The sequence below is a fragment of the Zophobas morio genome, unplaced genomic scaffold (assembly GCF_036711695.1).
Source record: "Zophobas morio isolate AGI-343-1 ecotype UQ-CSIRO unplaced genomic scaffold, CSIRO_AGI_Zmor_V1 ptg000026l, whole genome shotgun sequence".
Taxonomy (NCBI): domain Eukaryota; kingdom Metazoa; phylum Arthropoda; class Insecta; order Coleoptera; family Tenebrionidae; genus Zophobas; species Zophobas morio.
Window position 1 is genome coordinate 11,927,194 of NW_026972131.1, and position 19,369 is coordinate 11,946,562.

The 19,369-nt window shown below is 33.4% G+C and overlaps 3 protein-coding genes across 4 annotated transcripts; 2 read left to right on the forward strand and 1 right to left on the reverse strand.

Moving 5' to 3' along the window:
- Positions 1-583: 583 nt before the first annotated feature.
- LOC135136068 (lipase member K-like) lies at positions 584-2,096 on the forward strand. The gene is made up of 7 exons (XM_064065195.1): positions 584-729; positions 776-962; positions 1,008-1,122; positions 1,171-1,408; positions 1,458-1,601; positions 1,656-1,883; positions 1,929-2,096. The coding sequence occupies exons 2-7, from the start codon at positions 782-784 to the stop codon at positions 2,094-2,096; spliced, it is 1,074 nt and encodes a 357-aa protein (XP_063921265.1). The 5' UTR covers positions 584-729; positions 776-781.
- A 4,493-nt stretch (positions 2,097-6,589) lies between these two features.
- Positions 6,590-8,376, forward strand: LOC135136647 (lipase member K-like). Its single transcript, XM_064066030.1, has 8 exons — positions 6,590-6,629; positions 6,699-6,892; positions 6,941-7,127; positions 7,173-7,287; positions 7,334-7,571; positions 7,619-7,762; positions 7,814-8,041; positions 8,086-8,376. Exons 2-8 carry the CDS (start codon positions 6,767-6,769, stop codon positions 8,251-8,253), a joined length of 1,206 nt encoding a protein of 401 aa, XP_063922100.1. The 5' UTR covers positions 6,590-6,629; positions 6,699-6,766; the 3' UTR covers positions 8,254-8,376.
- A 6,036-nt stretch (positions 8,377-14,412) lies between these two features.
- LOC135136404 (gastric triacylglycerol lipase-like) lies at positions 14,413-16,631 on the reverse strand. Of its 2 annotated transcripts, none has more exons than XM_064065658.1 (7): positions 16,039-16,631; positions 15,793-15,985; positions 15,482-15,575; positions 15,182-15,425; positions 14,976-15,128; positions 14,692-14,922; positions 14,413-14,632 (listed from the first exon to the last, which is right to left on the reverse strand). In XM_064065658.1, exons 1-7 carry the CDS (start codon positions 16,204-16,206, stop codon positions 14,501-14,503), a joined length of 1,215 nt encoding a protein of 404 aa, XP_063921728.1. In that variant the 5' UTR covers positions 16,207-16,631; the 3' UTR covers positions 14,413-14,500. The 2 variants fall into 2 exon arrangements, with proteins under 2 accessions (XP_063921728.1, XP_063921727.1); XM_064065657.1 differs by having other exon boundaries at positions 15,482-15,596; positions 16,039-16,630.
- Positions 16,632-19,369: the final 2,738 nt, after the last annotated feature.

The window sequence follows — 19,369 nt, forward strand, 5'->3', positions numbered from 1 at the left end:
GATAACATCCTTCCAATTATGTTTGCTCGAATAATTTCGCTTTTAAATTCGTTCCACTTTTTCTAAGTTTATAGTTATTTTTTACAGCTGCCTTAATTCGTGTATAAATTTGGAAAAATAAATTTCATAAATAATTTTAACATTATATTTCTATAATATTTTTTCTAACTTGTGTTGAGCCATAATGAAGTGCTTTAAATGTACAAACTTTTGCGCACAAGAGATAAGAAACGTAATTACTGTTACGTCAGACTGATTATGTACATTAAAAATAATAATAATAATAATAATACAAGGTCGCGTCGTACATTTCTATATTCTTTCCTTTGATAAATCATTTTGTTAGTGCTTACATTTTTTTGATTTGCTACTTTGTGTTGCTTTAGCAACCAGACATTACAAACAGCGCCCACTTTAAAGTCAATGTATCGTTAACAAAACAATTTAGAGGTTACATTTTTGAATTTTTATAGTATAGTTTACTATTATCAGGACACCCATTTACTAAATTTAGGTGCATTTAAATAAATACAGGTCAAGTATAACTTAAACAGTCGATACTTAACTACCATGAAAACCACACTCGTCGTTTTGGTCGCTTTTCGCCTGTCTTTGCTCTTTGCTTGTTCGGTGAATTTCAAAAATAACGCTTGTCGGAGAGGATATCTCTACCCCATAGCCCCTTTTTCGAAACAATGTTACGAAAACCCCGATGTTTTGTCCGACGTTGTAGGTAAAAATACGAGTGAAATGTTGGTACTCATGGTTTTTTTAGCCCACGATGGTAAAAAGAAACGGGTATAACATAGAAACGTACGAGGTGCCAACTCAAGATGGTTACATTTTGACTTTATTTTACATTTTTGGAAAAAATAAACCCTCTAAACCGAACCCGGTTTATATGCAGCATGGTATAATTGTCAACACTGGGCACTACGTGGATCTAGGGAGCCGCTCTTGTGGTAATAATTGTTGATCAATGTTTAAACAAAAATCACCCTTAGTAGCATTTTATTTCGTCGACAAGGGGTACCAAGTGTGGCTAGGAAATGTCCGCGGGTCAGCTTATTCCCGAAAACATAAAAATTTGACCACCCGTGATCCACAGTTTTGGACTTACAAGTACTAAACCCTGGTTGGTCCCACTTGTCTACAATGTTATAATTTTAGTTTGGATAGCATAGTTGAGTACGATTTACCAGCTCTGATTTCTTTCGTCTACAACAAGAGTGGTCACAAAGTACACTACGGCGGCGATTCGTTTGGGACCACCGTCGGAGTGATGTTGGCTGCGTCAAACAAGGAAGTTAGTTCAATGCTTCAGTCGGTCGTTCTATTAGGACCGGCTGTATATATCCACAACCTCCAACCACTCAAGTATTTTTACAGACCAGCCCTTATAATGACCGTACGTAGGCACCAAGTAATCGGTTCGGTAGTTTTGGTTTCTATTTCAGGACATGTTAATCCTGTTCGGAGTGCGAGGACTTCTCTACCAAAAGTACCTACCAATCCTTGCAGTCTACTATTGTAAAATGCTACCAGAACTATGTCTCGAGTTTATAAAAGTCACGACAGGCTCGATCAAGTTGTTTCCACCTGTAAATAACAATCAACGTGTTTAGCACGAGTGCCTAATTAGGACACAATTTTAGGAAAATTTGCCCCTCTTTTTCAGCTATTGGCCCGACGGGTTGTCCATTTTCGAGTTGAAACACTATTTACAACTAGGTATAAGCAACAAGTTGCAAAAATTTGACCACGGGGGTCACACCAATTTAAAAAAATATGGAACTCGCGATCCTCCGTTATACAATTTGAGTGCAATTAGTGTGCCAGTGTGCATATTTTACGGAGAAAGTGACCAGTTATACGACAAAGAGGTTCGTTGTTTTTGGCTGCCGGCGTTCATTTATTTTGGGTTTTAGGACCTTGAGAGGACTTACAACGAAATCGGGAGTAGTCAAAAGTGCAAATATGCCGTGTCGAACGACAAAAATGTGTCTTACGGGCACCTCGATTTTGGGTATAGCGAGAGCGTTACTAAAGATTTGTACGACGTAGTCTTGGACGTTTTGGAGAAATTTGAGGCTTGAAATTGAACTAATTTTTTTTCTTGGACGTGTTACTAAATAATTTCATTCACATTTTGGAGGTTCCTTTTTTAATGAATAAACAATCTGCGATTTTTTCAGTTTTAATTTTTATTTAAAGACTTTAAATAATCTAGAGTTTCTTATTTTTGAGATCTTAGAAACTGTGGAGATTCCAGAGATTCGAAAGAACCTAAATTTTCTGGATCCCTGAATTTGAGGATTTATAATAAAAGTTTGTAAAGATTCTAAAGTTTCTAGACATCCATCATCAATAAGATTTAAACTCATTTCTACAACGTGTTCTTTAAAAAATGCTAGTTATTTATAACTTTCAAAGGAAATGTGTTTACTTAATGGCGTTAAGGAATTTTTTCCAGTCATTCCAAATATTTCAAAACTTTTAGAGTTTTCAGAAAAATCAAATATTATGAAAACATCAGAGATTGCAAAGGATCAAAAAAATGCAGGAATTCCAGAGATTTTTGGAATTTTTTGTCAAGATTTCAAAGATTCCAGAGGTTTCAAGTATTCCAAAGATTCTTAACATTCCAGAGTTTATAGAGATTTGAACAATTCTAGAGTTTGTAGAAAATTTAGACATTCTCGGGATTCCAGCGGTTCAAAATATGGTAGAAATTCTGAAAAAAAGTTCTACAAATTCTATAGATTGTAGAGATTTTAGAAATTCTGACGATTCTAAAGACTCTAAATAATGTAAAGTTTCTAAAGATTCTAGAGGTTTTGTAGATCTTAGAGACTGTAAAGGTTCCAGAGATTCTAAAGAACCTAAATTTTCTGAATCTTTGAATTTAAGGATTTAAGAATTATAAAGTTTCTAGATCGGTACCATCAATCTGATTTAAACTTATTTCTACAGGGTGTTATTTAAAAAATGCAACTTATTTATAACTTTCAAATGAAACGTGTTTATTTAGTCGCGCTAAGGAATTTTTTTCAGTCATTCCAAATATTTCAAAACTTTTAGAGTTTCAGAAAAATCAAATATTATGAAAACTTCAGAGATTGCAAAGGATCCAAAAAATAGAGGAATTCCAGAGATTTTTGGAATTTTTTGTAAAGAAGGAAGGTTTCAATTATTCTAAAGATTCTAGAGACTGTGAGTTTTGCAGAGATTCCAAAGATTCTTGACATTCCAGAGTTTATAGAGATTTGAACAATTCTAGAGTTTGTAGAAAATTTAGACATTCCAGGGATTCCAGCGATTCAAAATATGGTAGAAATTCTGAAAAAAAATCTACAAATTCTATAGATTGTAGAGATTTTAGAAATTCTGACGATTCTAAAGACCCTAAATAATGTAAAGTTTCTAAAGATTCTAGAGGTTTTGTAGATCCTAGAGACTGTAAAGATTCCAGAGATTCTAAAGAACCTAAATTTTCTGAATCTCTGAATTTAAGGATTTAAGAATTATAAAGTTTCTAGATCGGTACCATCAATCTGATTTAAACTTATTTCTACAGGGTGTTGTTTAAAAAATGCTACTTGCTTATAACTTTCGAATGAAACATGTTTATTCAATCGCGTTAAGGAATCTTTTTCAATAATTCAAAATCTTTCAAAAATTTTAGAGAATCCAAAAAAATCCACAAATTCCAGAGATTCTAAATATTCCAAAGATTTCCAGAATTCTACAATTTTCTTTAATCTCGGGATTTACTGAAATTGGTGGTAACGATTTCAAAGATTTCAGAGGTTTCAAAGGTTCTAAACATTCTAGACTCTGTGAGTTTCCAGAGAATCCAAAGATTCTTGAAATTCCAGAGATTATAGAGAATCCAGTAATTCTAGAGATTGTAGAGAATTTAGACATTCTAGAGATTCCAGCGATTCTAGAGACTTAAAATATGGTAGAAAATCTGAAGAAAGAGTAAAGATTCTCTAAATTTTAAACATTGTATTTTAAGCGATGGATTAAATCGCTTAAAATATTTCAAAAATTTTAGAGGTTTGAGAAATCTCAAAGATTATGAAAATTAGAGATGCAAAGAATCAAAAAAAAAAATAAAATAACAGGAATTCAATAATCTCTGGAATCTCTGGAAACCCTGAATCTTTAGAATCTTTAAAATCCCTGGAATCTTTGAAAAAAGTTAGGAACCAGTTGCACTTTTTAAACACCTGTAGCAATGAGTTTAATAAATCTTCTTTGTTTGTGGAGATCTGGAATCTTTAGAATCTTTAGAAACTTTACAATCGCTAAAATTTTTAAGTCTTGACAAATTTTGGAACTTTAGTATTGTTAGAGTGTTCTAAGATCTCTAAAACCTCTAGAATCTTCAGAAACTTCAGATTATTTTAGAGTCTTTAGAATCATCAAAATTTCTAGAATCTCTAGAATCTTGAGAATTTCTACCACTTTTTGAATCTCTAGAATAGCTGGAATAGCTAAATTCTAAAAGTCGGACAATTTCAAGAATGTCTAAATTCTCTACAATCTCTAGAATTATTGATATGTCTATAATTTCTGAAATCTTGAGAATCTTTGGAATCTCTGGAAACCCTGAACCTCTAGAATCTTTAAACTCTCTGAAATCTTAAAAAAAAACGTTAGAGACCTGTTGCACTTTTTAAGCACCTGTAGCAATGAGTTTAAATCTTCTTTGATTGTGGAGATCTGGAATCTTTAGAAACTTTAGAATCGTTAAAATTAATTTTTAAGTCTTGAAAAATTTAGGAATCTTTAAAAAAAAGTTAGGAACCAGTTGCACGTTGTTAAGAAGGCTTTTAGAAATTTTATAATTCTTAAATCCTTAAATCCAGGGATTCAGAAAATTTAGATTCTTTAAAATCTCTGGTATTTTTACAGTCTCTAAGATTTCCAAAACCTCTAGAATCTTTAGACATTTTATATTATTTAGAGAATCGTCCGAATTTCTAGAATCTACAATCTACTCTCTAGACGTTTTATTCGGAATTTCTACCGTATTTTGAATCTCCAGAATCGCTGGAATCTCTAGAATGATTAAATTCTCTACAATCTTTAGAATTGTTGGAGCCTCTATAATCTCTGGAAGTTCAAGAATCTTTGGAATTTCTAGAAACTCACAGTCTCCAGAATCTTGAGAATCTTTAAATCCTCTAGAATCCTTGAAATCTTTACAACCAATTTCAATAAATCCCGAGATTCTAAAAATTTATGGAATTCTGGAATTTTTTGTATCCTTCGCAATCTCTGAAATTTTCATAATACCTGTTTGATTTTTCTAAAACCTCTAAAATTTTTGAAATATTTGGAATGACTGAAAAAAATTCCTTAACGCGATTAAATAAACACGTTTCATTTGAAAGTTACAAATAAGTTGCATTTTTTAAACAACACCCTGTAGAAATGACTTTAAATCTTATTGATGAGGGAGATTTAGAAACTTTAGAATTCTTAAATCCTTAAATTCAGGGATTCAGAAAATTTAGGCTCTTTAGAATCTCTGAAATCTTTACAGCCTCTAAAATCTACAAAACCTCTAGAATCTTTAGAAACTTTACATTATTTAGAGTCTTTAGAATCGTCAGAACTTCTAGAATCTCTACAACTCATAGAGTCTCCAGAATCTATGGAATCTTTGAAACTTCTGTAATCTTTGAAACTTCTGGAATCTTTGAAATCTTTACAACCAATTTCAATAAATCCCGGGATTAAAAATTTGTGCAATGTTGGAATTTTTTTGGAGTATTTAGAATTTCCGGAATTCCTGGAGAAATGAGTTTAAATCTTATTGATGATGGAGGTCTAGAAACTTTAGTATTCTTAAATCTTTAAATTCAGGAATCCAGAAAATTTAAGTCCTTTAGAATCTCTGGAGTCTTTAGGGTATTCTAAATTTTTGTAGCATTAGTAACAAGTTAATATAAAATGGGACTTATGCAAGGAACGAATTTTTTTTTTTTTGGATTTTCGTCCAAAATTAATTTTTGCAGACCAATACTTCTGCTTTGAACACTCAAACCATTTGTTAATATAGTTTTTTTATTATATTTTTAATCTCAAATTTAAAGTTGATGAATGTTCAACATAAGTTCGTTAAGACCTGTGCTTGTTGTATCGATGTATTTTTGGATAACATGCTTCAAAATTTTCATTAATTTCAACATTAGAAAGTGACCAGTTATACGACAAAGAGGTTCGTTTATTTTGGCTGCCGGCGTTAATTTATTTTGAGTTTTAGGACCTTGAGAGGATTTATAACGAAATCGGGACCAGTCAAAAGTGCAAATATGCCGTATTGACGACAAAAATATTTCTTACGGACACCTCGATTTTGGGTACAGCAAAACCGTTACTAAAGATTTGTACGACGTAGTCTTGGACGTTTTAAAGAAATTTGAGGCTTGAAATTGAACTATTTTTTTTTCTTGAACGTATTATTAAATAATTTAATTCACATTTTGGAGGTTCCATTTTAATGAATAAACAATCATGACTTTCATTCTATAACTCGAACATTTCCTTTCACTATCAAAATCGTTACGTGAGTGGAAGCAGTATGGTGTCGGTGAAATATTTTTACAAATTTAGTAAGTACTTAATAATAAAAAAAAAAATCCAAACCAGTTTACACTAGCGCCTAAATTCCGAATTTTTAGAGTTTGACTTTTATCAGCGACACCTATGTGTTAAATTTGTGTAAACTATTAGTCGATATTTAAACGCCATGAAAACCGCACTCGTTGTTTTGGTCTGTTTTCGCTTGTCTTGTCTGTTTGTGTGTTCGCTGAATTTCAAAAACAACGCTTTTTTGACAAAATGGTACGACAACCCTGACGTTTTGTCCGACGTTGTAGGTAAAAATAAATGTGAAAAGTTGGTACTAATGTTTTTTTTTAAGCCCACAATGGTAAAAAGAAACGGGTATAACATAGAAACGTACCAGGTGACAACCCAAGATGGTTATATTTTGACTTTGTTTTACGTTTTTGGAAAAAATAAACCCTCTAAACCAAACCCGGTTTATCTGCAACATGGTTTGACTGTGACTAGTGGACACTACGTGGATCTGGGGAACCGCTCTTGTGGTAATAAATGTTGCTCTATTTTTAAACAAAAATAACCCTTAGTAGCATTTTATTTCGTCGACAAGGGTTACCAAGTGTGGCTAGGAAACATCCGCGGGTCAGTTTATTCCCGAAAACATAGAAATTTGACCACCCGTGATCCACAATTCTGGACTTACAAGTACTAAACCCTGATTACTCCCATTTGTCTACAATTTTAATTTTAGTTTGGACAACATAGTCGAAAATGATCTACCCGCTCTGATCTCGTTCGTTTACACTAAGAGTGGCCACAAAGTACACTACGTCGGAGATTCCTTTGGAACTACCATCGGAATCATGTTTGCTTCGTCACATCCCAAAGCTAGTTCAATGCTTCAGTCGGTCTTTCTTTTAGGTCCCACTGTATACGTCCACAACCTCGTCCCACTCAAATATTTTTATAAACCAGCCCTTGCAGTGACCGTACGTAGACACCAAGTAGTCGTTTCGCTAGTTCATTGTCGTTTCAGGACATGTTAATTCAATTCGGAGTGCGAGGACTTTTCTACCAAAATTTCTTACCAGCGCTTGGAGTCTACACTTGTGGAGTGTTACCGCAGCTATGTCTCAACTTTATAACAGTCGCTTCAGGCTCGAACAAGTTGTTTCCGCCAGTAAATAATAACGTTTTTTGCGCGGATTTCTAATTAGTGACACAATTTCAGGAAGATTTGCCCCTGTTTTTCAGCTATTGGCCCGACGGGGTGTCCATCCTCGAGTTTAAACATTATTTGCAACTGGGTTTAAGTAACAAGTTGCAGAAGTTTGACCACGGGCGTCGCACTAATTTAAAGAAATATGGAGCACGCGATCCTCCGTTATATAATTTGAGTGCGGTTAGTGTGCCGGTGTGCATATTTTATGGAGAAAGTGACGTGTACTACGACAAAGAGGTTCGTTTTGTTGGGTGCTGGCGTTGATTTATTTTGGGTTTTAGGACCTTGAGAGGACATACGACGAAATCGGGACTAGGCAAAAGTGCAAATATTCCGTGTCGAATGGCGAGAATATTCCTTACGCGCACGTAGATTTTGCCTATAGTAAGACAGTTATAGAAGATCTGTTCGACGTAATGTTGGAAGTTTTTAAGAAATTTGAGGATTGAAGTTAAAATTAAAAGTGTTATTGTTTTTGTTCATAATTTTGCAGAAAATGTAGGCACACCAAAATCGCACACACTTGGAGTATTTTCCACCTAAGATTCGCTAGCACAGTTTTTGAGATGACGTCATGGCACTTTTGGAGGAGATGAATAAATAAATCTCAATTAATCTCAATATATGGTTCCTAGAATGTTTTTTTTAGAAAACCCATTCCGTATAGTTAAAATTATGAGGTCATTTTAAGTGATACTGACTTTATAGTCATTCGAAATAACCTCACCAATTTTCTGAAGAGAATTAATATCAAATTTTTTTCGGCATTTCACAGTCTTAAAGACTGAGATCTTAAAGATTAATGGAATAAATTGTCCTGAAATAAGAAATATTGGTCAAATCAGGTCAGGTCAGATCAGGTCAGGTCTGGTGATCCCTCGTGTTCTAAGAAAATCCCTCATAATGCTAGCTAAATGCTACAGTTTCCGCTGCAGTCAGGTCAGATCAGGTCAGCTTAGATCCAGTCAGGTCACCAATTTTACGAAAATTACCTGAATTTATCCGTCGATATCCGTCTATATCTTTTCTATATCCTTATATACCAGTTTACATCCTTCTCTGTCCATCTATATCTGTCTATATCTTTCTATATCCTCCTCGTTCAGTCTATATCCTTCAACAAACTTCCAAATTACTTCTCAATCCGTCTGTATCTCTCTGTGTCATTCTATTTTCACCCATATCCAACTATATTTTTCTATATCCTTATACATCCACCTATATCCTTCTATATCAAACTATATCCTCATATATTAGTCCTCAGGATCACGAATCTGTGTTTATTTTTGCTCTGCTGGCAGTAATATCGGAGAAAATATACCTCCTTTGATGAAATTTTAATATTTCTAGATCGGTCCTTTGAACTTTTATCTTGTCGGCAATTTTCTTTCTCAAGATCACGAATCTGGCCTTCTATATCCTTCTAGGTCCATTTATATTTTTACCCGTCCATCTATATTCGTCTATATCCGTCAATATCCGTCTGTACCATTGTATATCGCTCTAAATCCATCTATATCTTTCTATATCCACCTACATACATCTATAGCATTCTACATCCGTCTATATCCATCTATATCTGTCTATATCCTTCTATTTCAATCTATATTCTCCCATATTCTTATAGATCCTTCTATATCTGTCTGTCTCCTTCTATTTCCATCTATATCCCCCCATATTCGTCTATATTTTTCAATATCCTAATACATCCACTTATATGCTTCTATATCAAACTATATCCTTATATATGTGGGGATAAAAATCTATATTATCGTAAATTTTTTCAAGATCACGAATCTGTGCTTATTTTTGTTATGCTGGCAGTAATAACTTAGAAAATATAACTTCTTTGATGAAATTTTAAACCTTCTTAGATCGGTCCTTAGAACTTTTATCTTGTCCGAAATTTTCTTTCACAGGATTACGAATCTGGGCTTCTGCTCGTATATCCTTCTAAGTAAGTCCGTCTATATCTTTCGGCGTAGGTCTATACTCGTCTATATCCGTCAATATCCGTCTTTATATACATCTATATAATAGATCTGCCTACATCTTTCTATATCCTTCTATTTCGATCTATACCTTCTCATATTCTTCTATACCTGTCTGTGTCCTTCTATTTCCATTTTTATCTCCTCATATTCTTCTATATTTTTCTATATACATTTATATCCTTCTATATCCTCCTATATCCTCCTCTTTTGGTCTATATTCTTTCGCAACCTTCTAAATCCATCTGTATCTGTCTGGGTCGTTCTATTTCCTTCCATATCCTTCTATATTAAACTATATCCTCATATATCAGCCCAGAGAAAAACCCATATTATTGTAATTTTTTCAAGATTACGAATCTGTGCTTATTTTTGCTCTACAGGTAGTAATAACGGAGAAAATCCCCGTGGTTTGATAAAATTTGAAAATATTCTAATTCATCCGGAAAAATTTGTATACATTTCTGTACCCATCTATATCATTCTATATCAGTTTGAAAACACGTCTTATCTTATCGGACATTTTCTCAGAATCACGAATCTGTACTTATTTTTACCCTGCTAACAGTAATAACGAAGAAAATCCACCTTTTTTGATGAAATTTTAAAACTTCGTACATCGGTCCTTAGAACTTCCATCTTGTTGGAAATTTTCTTTCTTAGGATCACGAATCTGGGCTTCTATATCCTTCTAGGTCCATCTATATTTTTACGTGTCCGTCTATATTCGTCTATATCAGTCAATATCCGTCTGTACCATTCTATGTCGCTCTAAATCCATCTATATCCTATTCTTTGGGTTTTTATTCTTCTACAACCTTCTAGATCCGTCTATATCTATAGCATTTCACATTCATCTATATCCATCTATATCTGTCTATATTCTTCTATATTCTTCTATTTCAATATATATCCTCCCATATTCTTATATATTCTTCTATATCTGTCTGTGTCTCTCTATTTCCATCTATATCTCCCTATATTCGTCTATATTTTTCTATATCCGTCTATATCCTTCTATATCCTCCTCTTTAGGTCTATATTTCTCTACAACTTTTTAAATCCGTCTATATCTATCTATGTCGTTCTAAATCCTCCCATATCCGTCTATAATTTTCCATATTCATCAATCTCATTCTATATCAGTTCAAATAATTTTATCCGAAATTTTCTCAGAATCACGAATCCGTCCCTATTTTTGCTGGGAGTAATAACGGAGAAAATTCACCTTTTTTGATGAAATTTTAAAACTTTTTAGATTGGTCCTTAAAGCTTCTATCTTGTCAGAAATCTTTTTTCTCAGGATCACGAATCTGGGCTTCTATATCCTTCTATGTCCTTCTATATCCGGCTGTACTATTCTATGTTTTTCTAAATCCATCTATGTATATCTTCTTATATCCGTCTATATACATCTATAGCCTTATATATCCGTCTGTATCCTTCTATATCTGCCTACATCTCTCTATATCCTCCTATTTCCATCTATATCCTCCCGTATTCGTGTATATTTTTCTATTCTATCTATATTCATCTATATCCTTCTATATCTTCTGTTTCTTTTATGCGTTTATTAATCGATTTATGCCACGTTTTTCAGTTTTAGTCACATTTTTGAGTTTTTAGTTGGAATTTTTATCGCATTTTTACCCATTTATTTTGGTGTATACGTCCTTATTGAATTTGTTCTTGTGTCGAATTTTTGGGAAACTTTTTTGAGACCTTTTTTATTTCTATTTTGCCTTTTTTTTGTGGCACTTTTGCCCCCTATTTTGTTGCGCTTTTTTGAATATTTTGCTTTATTTTTTTTAATTGCCTTTTTTTGTCACATTTTTTGTCCCCCTTTTCAATTGCTTTTTCCTAGTGTTTTCCTTTTTTTGTGTTTTTTAACGCTTTGATGTTTTTTGTCGTATTTTTGGTCCTCTTTTTTATGGCCTTTCTTTGACACTTTTCCCTTGGTCTTATTTTTGTGACTTTTCTCACGTTTTTGTCCCTTTTTAACAGCATTTGTGTTTAAATATGGCTTCTAGAATTCCTTTTTCAGTTGTATTTTTTCGCTTTTTTCCCCATTTTCCTTTATTTTTTTATCATTTTTTTGTTGAATTTGTCTGGATTTTTTTATCTTTCTTTTTAATTTTTATCGCATTTTTGCTCCCATCTTTAGTTGTTTTTTCTTTTCCGCGTTTTTTGTTTTCTTTTTTTGTCGGTTGTTTTTGTAAATTTTCTTTTCAGCTTTTTTTCATCGTATCTTCTGTTGGATTTTTTGTTCATCTTTTTTATCACCTTTTTACCACTTTTTCTTTAGTTGCAATTTTTGCGGATTTTCTTGGTTTCATTTCCCTTTTTATGAGTTTTTGGTCCCCATTTTAGTCGCATTTTTTATTTTTTAGGTGGATTTTTTATCGCATTTATCGCATTTTCCCCCATTTGTTTTAATGTCTTTTTTGCGCTTTTTTGGCGGGTTTGTGATAATTTTTTGGTGCATTTTTTGTCCCACTTTTCTCCCAGTTTTTTTACGTTTTTTGTGTTTTTGGCGCTTAGACTTTTTTTTGTCTTATTTTTGGACCTTCATTTTTTGACACATTTCCGTTGCTTCCATTTCTGTGGATTTTTTGTTTGTCTTTTTCCTCCTTTTTTTTCTCTTTTTTTTTAAGCGTTTTTATCGCCTTTTTTGCCCCTTTTTTGTGTTATTGGTCGATTTTTTTCTCGCGTTTTTTGTCCGTTTTTTTAATTATCCTAGCAATTTTTTGTGGCTTTTTTAATTCCTTTTTCAGTTGTATTTTTTCGCCTTTTTACCTATTTTCCTTTATTTAAAGACTTTTTTGTCATTTTTTTTGTTGCCGCGTTTTTTGCTTTCTTTTTTTGTAGCTTGTTTTTCTCGTATTTTCTTTCTCGCTTTTTTATCGTACTTTTTTTAGTTGGTTTTTTTCTCGTTTTTACCACCTTTTGTCCCCTTTTGTATGTTTTCTGGTTGCTTTTTTTATTCCCCCTTTTTTTATTAGTTAAATTTTAGCTATCTTTTCTTTCGCATTTATTCGTTCCACCTTTTATTCATTTTTTAAGTTTTTTTTCCGCTTTTTGACGCTCTTCTGCCGAATTTTTTCCTCACTTTTTTATCACCTTTTTTGTCAATTTCTCTTTTTTTAACGCGTCCTATTTTCTCCCATATCCGTCTATAATTTTCCATATCCATCAATCTCATTCTATATCAGTTCAAATAATCTTATCCGAAATTTTCTCAGAATCACGAATCCGTCCTTATTTTTGCTCTGCTGGCAGTAATAACGGAGAAAATTCACCTTTTTTGATGAAATTTTAAAACTTCTTCGTCTTTAGAACTTCTATCTTGCAGGATTTTTTTTTCTCACATCCTTCATGTCCTTCCATATCCGGCTGTACTATTCTATGTTTTTCTAAATCCATCTATGTATATCTTCTTATATCCGTCTATATACATCTATACCCTTCTATATCGGTCTGTATCCATCTATATTTGCCTACATCTCTCTATATCCGTCTATTTCCATCTACATCCTCCCGTATTCGTCTATATTTTTCTATTCTATCTATATTCATCTATATCCTTCTATATCTTCCATGTTTCTGTCAATATTGTTCTACAGCCTTCTAAATCCGTCTGTATCTCTCTGTGTCGTTCTATTTCCTCCCATATCCGTCTATATTTTTCTATATCCTTCTACATCCATCTATATCCTTCTATATCAAACTCATATATCGGTCCGGGGAAAAATCCATATTATCGTAAATTTTCTCAAAATCACGAATCTGGGCTGATTTTTGCTCTACCTCTATAATTTTCCATATCCATCTATCTCATTCTATATCAGTTCAAAGGATCTTATCCGAAATTTTCTCAGAATTACGAATCCGTGTTTAGTTTTGCTCTGCTGGCAGTAATAACGGAGAAAATTCACATTTTTTGATGAAATTTTAAAATTTCTTAGATTGGTCCTTAAAACTTTTATCTTGTCGGAAATTTTCTTTCTCAGGATCACGAATCTGGGCTTCTATATCCTTCTATGTTTTTCTATATCGCTATATACATCTATAGCCTTCTATATCCGTCTATATCCACTATATCTGCCTACATCTCTCTATATTCTTCTGTTTCCATCTACATCCTTCCATATTTGTCTATATTTTTCTATTCCATCTATATTCATCTATGTCCTTCTATATCCTCCTCTTTTGGGTCTATGTTGTTTTACAACCTTCTAAATCCCGTGTGTCTGTCTGTGTCGTTATATTTCCTCCCATATCCGTCTACAGGTTTCAATATCCTTCTATATCAAACTATATCCTCATATATCAGTCCGGAGAAAAATCTATAGTAGTGAACTTCTATCTCGTCGGAAATTTTGTTTCTCAGGATCACGAATTTGGACTTCTATATCATTCTAAATCCGTCTATGTACACCTGTAGCCTTCTACATCTGTCTATATCCATCTATATCTGCCTACATCTATTGATATTCTTCTATTCACATCCATATCCCCCATATTCGTCTGTATTTTTCTATATCCATCCATATCCTTCTAAAAAAAGATCGGTTCAGGTCAATGGGTTTTATTACTGATTATAATGTAAATAAAAGATTTCTAAGAAAAAATAAATATATTTACATTTTCACGTAAAACAACAATTTGTTACAAAAAACTCCTAGAAAATGAATTATAAAAAAAATCACAGATAATCAAGCAACATGTAATACAAGTCCGCAGAATGCGTAGCTCCGAGGAAATCCAGGTGTGCAAAATTAAATACCTCTTTAATAGTTTTGTTCGTCCTGAGTTGTTCGTATAAATAATGTACGTCCTGTAAATAAAATAAATAAATAAATAAAACCTAGTGTGTTCCAATTTCTTAAACAGTACCTTTTCAGCCGAAAGCGTATCCCTATTCCCGTAAAACAAATGCATAGGAATCCTCACATTTCCTATAGGATACTCCGGAGGCAGCGACGAGTTGTACAACCTCCAATTAAGCTCGGGTCCATAATCAAAAAACTGAAACCGCCGCCTTGTATCCATTATTTGCGCGTAATGAAAAATCGTTTTCATCGAAAGCCCAATGGGAAAGTGTCTTATTCCTATGGGAAAAGCGCTCTAAAATGATTCTCATGATGGCATTATTAACCCAAAACGAAATAAATAAATACCGCACTGGCTTCCATGGTATTTATTCCAGACAAAAGTGCATTTGTGAGGACACAGACCTTAATGAAGGGATAGCTGCCGCAAAGGTGCGACAGACGTTGTAGGTTTTTTAGCTGCGGCCCAACCCCGTAAATTCCAGCTGATGAAAGAACTTCCTGAAATATACTGAGTGATGGTCAGAAACTAACTACTAATTAGACGTAAGTACCCAAATTATGTAACGAAATGGTACTATAAGTTTGACGGCTGATGTAACATGGTCCATGAAAGCTACAGGAGCTAGGGCGACTATTGATTTTAAATTGGTTTGGGCTTGCTGGGGCATTAAGGACGTGTAAATTAAAGCCATGGTACAACCCATGGAGTGCCCAACGTAACTGATCTGTTGTTGTGTTTTAGCAGCGACGAAATCTAGCATGGCGGGAATATCGTAAAGGGCCATCTCGTGAAAACTACGATTGATTGTGGTAAAAATAGTGTTAGTGTTTTTGAGTGAGGGTACAAGTACCTGTAAAGCCAAAATTCACGGTCGTAGGGTGTATATTTCACATGCTTGGAAGAGGGTTCAGTACCTCTGCAGTTGGAAATCCAGACGTCGTACCCTTGGTTCGAGAAAATAAAAACTGAAATGAAGATAAATTGATTTTTCTTAAAATGACCATGTCAATGCCAGATCGATTACGTTTATTCTGACATTAACTATGAACCTTCTAACACTTATAAACGATATAAATGTACCAAATACGTGAATAACCTTGTCAAATTCATCTCGCGAATCCAACCTAACCCTGAACCATGTGTTAATTTATGCCAACCTACCGCTGGAATTTCGCCCGGCGACCATCCAAGTATACCCATCTGCAGCTATACCGTGTTGCAGAAAAACCACCGGTCTTTTTCGGTGGACGTCGCTCCCATTGTGGGGAATCCTGAACAAAGTGATTATGTACCCATCACCAGTCGTCACTTCGTGCTCTTCGAACGGAAATCCGTACCTTGTTGCAATTTGTTCCTGAAATGAAAAATGTGACTGAAGGTTTAAGGGTACATCTGGAAAAAACCAACCGCAGTGGCGCCTAAATCTGGATTATACCAACAATTAGGGTTGGTCTGGATGCTACTATAGTCGATGAAATTTCTGCAAATGTTGTTAGGTCGGCACTCACTTAAGGTGGTCAAATCTACCAAAATAAGTGTCACTGTTGTCGCGACAACGTGGTTTATGAGGTACATTGTCAAATTTAGGGCGACATTCTGGACAGGCGAAATTGGAGGTGCGTATGGTAAAACTGCGGAAAATATTTTAAGTTCCTTATTTATACATGGTCGATGTTTGTTATCCTTGACGAAAAGTTGCGTAGACGGATTAGTGAGAAACTATAGATGTCAAATTATCCTCTTGAAATGCACTTATCTGGATACCATTTTTCAGGATAATTGGTGTTGCTATTGTTGTAATGAGGAGGTGCCAAGTATTTACTTCCTGCTTGAACGACTTTAAATTTAACACTAAAAGCAAGTAAATGTTTTACACATTTATGTTTACGGTGACGTAACCAAAAGTATTAAGTATATAAATAGTGCTACTATTATTTGAAAATGCGCGACGTTGTCGTTAAACCGCAGCCCACAAACTGGGTTAATTTTGGTTGACAAAATATTTGTTTTAAAAATATCAATAATGCAAATTCAGCTGAAACAAAATAGTAATAAAAATCACGACCATGAGCCTTGGTTCACTAACATTTTCACAATGTCAGTCGCAATGACATTCAGGTTCATTACTAACGATGGTTCGGAATATGTTTTTGTATAATAAATTGTAATAACTTGAGAAAACACGTTTTTCGAGTTTAAAGTGCAGAAAAATAGCGTGAGTTATGCATTTAGATAGCTGTTGTAGGTGATCGTTTTCAAGCTCTCTGCTTTAAGTGAATGTTAACTGTGGTCACTGAAAAACAGAAATTTGATTGTTGAAGATGATATTTTTCTCAAATGGCGAAAAATTCGTGTGTGAATTTATGCATTTTATAATCTGAAACGAATTTTTTATCCTTTTAACTACACTGCAAATTAATTAAAATTCTGAGTCATGCAGAACTGCATTTTTCGACTTTCGTTGGAAATGTCAAGAATTTAGTTACAAGAGCAACAATACAATTTTTATTGCATGATTTACATAACGAATTATTAATCACCACCTTGGATTTGCTATCTTTGCTAAAAACTGCAAAAAAAATCGGTCCACAGAATTTAATGGATGCTTGTCAGGTCAGATCAAGTCAGCCTTTATTATTTGTTTTTTATGCTTATCATCTTTTAAGGAACGTTTTTACCACCTTTTTTGTTTTTTCATTTTTTGGCACACTTTTTGTCCCTCTTTGTGTGGCTTTTTTGTCGATTTTTTTATTTCCGTTTTTTATTAGTTGCATTTTTGCGAACTTTTCTCTTGCATTTATTCTTCCCCTCTTTTTTTGTTTTTTTGGGTTTTCTGGCGCTTTTGACGCTCTTCGGTCGGGTTTTTTGTTCACTTTTTTACTTTCATTTGGCGCATTCTTTCGTCCCTTTTTTAAACGCCTCCTTTTTCGACATTTTTTCATTTGTTCAATTTTTGGACCTGGAGATTAATTTTGTCTTTTTTGTGGCATTTTATTGCCCCCTTTTTGTCGCCCTTTTTTGGCGATTTTGCTTTACTTTTTTTAGTTGTTTGTTTAGTCACATTTTTTTGTCTCACTTTTCAATTGCTTTATCCAGTTTTTCCGTTTTTTTGTATCTTTTGGCGCTTTGACGTTTTTTTGGGGTTTTTGGTCGCTTTTTTTCTCGCGTTTTTTGACACTTTTTTAACAGCATTTCTGTTTTTTTTTGGCTTTTTTAATTCCTTTTTCATTTGTATTTTTTCATTTTTTTGTCATTGTTGGCTTTTTTGGATTTTTTTCTCTATTTTTAGTTTTTTATCGCATTTTGGCTCCCTTACCTTTTTATTTGTTTTTTCTTCCGCGTTATTTGCTTTCCTTTTTGTCGCTTCTTTTTCTCGTATTTTCTTTTTCGCTTTTTTTCATCGTATTTTTTTACTTATATTTTTTTCCGTTTTTTCCACCAAGTTTGTTTTTTTTCTTTTTTTTTTTGTCACACTTTTTGTCACTCTTCGTGTGGATTTTTTGTCGCTTTATTTTATTATCCTTTTCTTTTTGTTCGTCCCCACTTTTTTTTATTTTTTTTTGGGTTTTCTGACGCTCCTCTGTTCGATTTTTTGTTCACCTTTTTTACCACTTTTTTGCCACTTTTTCTTTAGTTGCCGTATTTGCGCATTTTCTTGCTTTCATTTCTCTTTTTTATGCGTTTTTTGTCCCCGTTTTAGTCGCATTTTTGATTTTTTAGATGGATTTTTGTATCGCATTTTTCCCCATTTATTTTGGTGTCCTTTCTGCGCTTTTTTTGGCGCTTTCGTGATAATTTTATAGTGCATTTTTTGTCCCGCTTTTTTCCCAGTTTTTTACGTTTTTTGTGTTTTTTGGCGCTTAGACGTTTTTTTGTCTTATTTTTGGTCCTCCTTTTTCATGGCCTTTCTTTGACACTTTTGGTCTTATTTTTGGGACTTTTATTTCCTTTTTTTTACTTTTTTTTTTAAAGCAGTTTTATCGCCTTTTTTGCCACTTTTTTGGTCTTTGCTTGTTTTTTTTTCTCGCGTTTTTGTCCCTTTTTTAAAAGCATTTGTGTTTATTTTTGGCTTCTTTAATTCCTTTTTCAGTTGTATTTTTTCGCTTTCTTCTCCATTTTCCTTTGTTTATTCACTTTTTTTGCCATTTTTTCGTGATTTTTTTTAGTTTTTATTGGATTTTTGCTCCCCTTTCAGTTGTTTTTCCTTTTCCGCGTTTTTTGCTTTCCTTTTTTGTTGCTTCTTTTTCTCGTATTTTCTTTTTCGCCTTTTTTCATCGTTTTTTGCCCCGTTTTTTCTTTTTTTTTGTCACTCTTCGTGTGGCTTTTTTGTCGCTTTGTTTTATTATCCTTTTCTTTCGCATTTGTTCGTACCCCTTTTTTTCATTATTTTGTCTTTTCAGACGCTCTTCTGTTGGATTTTTTGTTCACATTTTTTATCACCATTTTGCCACTTTTTCTTTAGTTGCATTTTTTGCGGCTTTTTTTTGCTTTCATTTCTCTTTTTTATGCGTTTTTTGTCCCCGTTTTTTAAATGTTAATTTTTTAGATGTATTTTTTATCGCATTTTTCCCCATTTATTTTGGTATCTTTTTCGCGCTTTTTTGGCGTATTTGATAATTTTTTGGGGCATTTTTTGTCCCGCTATTTTTCCCAGTTTTTTACGTTTTTTGTGTTTTTTGGCGCTTAGACGTTTTTTGTCTTATTTTTGGACCTCCTTTTTTTGACACTTTTCCTTTGC

Excerpts from the sequence above, each read along its gene's own strand:
- LOC135136404 (XM_064065657.1), bottom strand. The coding sequence starts at position 16,206 with ATGTACCTCATAAACCACGTTGTCGCGACAACAGTGACACTTATTTTG. Across the intron at positions 15,986-16,038 it reads CAGATTTAGGCGCCACTGCG|GAACAAATTGCAACAAGGTA; the intron begins GTTGGTTTTTTC and ends TTTTCATTTCAG. Across the intron at positions 15,129-15,181 it reads CATTTCGTTACATAATTTGG|GAAGTTCTTTCATCAGCTGG; the intron begins GTACTTACGTCT and ends AGTATATTTCAG.
- LOC135136647 (XM_064066030.1), top strand. The coding sequence starts at position 6,767 with ATGAAAACCGCACTCGTTGTTTTGGTCTGTTTTCGCTTGTCTTGTCTG. Across the intron at positions 7,128-7,172 it reads TCTGGGGAACCGCTCTTGTG|CATTTTATTTCGTCGACAAG; the intron begins GTAATAAATGTT and ends AACCCTTAGTAG. Across the intron at positions 8,042-8,085 it reads ACGTGTACTACGACAAAGAG|GACCTTGAGAGGACATACGA; the intron begins GTTCGTTTTGTT and ends TTTGGGTTTTAG.
- LOC135136068 (XM_064065195.1), top strand. The coding sequence starts at position 782 with ATGGTAAAAAGAAACGGGTATAACATAGAAACGTACGAGGTGCCAACT. Across the intron at positions 1,123-1,170 it reads CCACAGTTTTGGACTTACAA|TTTGGATAGCATAGTTGAGT; the intron begins GTACTAAACCCT and ends TTATAATTTTAG. Across the intron at positions 1,884-1,928 it reads ACCAGTTATACGACAAAGAG|GACCTTGAGAGGACTTACAA; the intron begins GTTCGTTGTTTT and ends TTTGGGTTTTAG.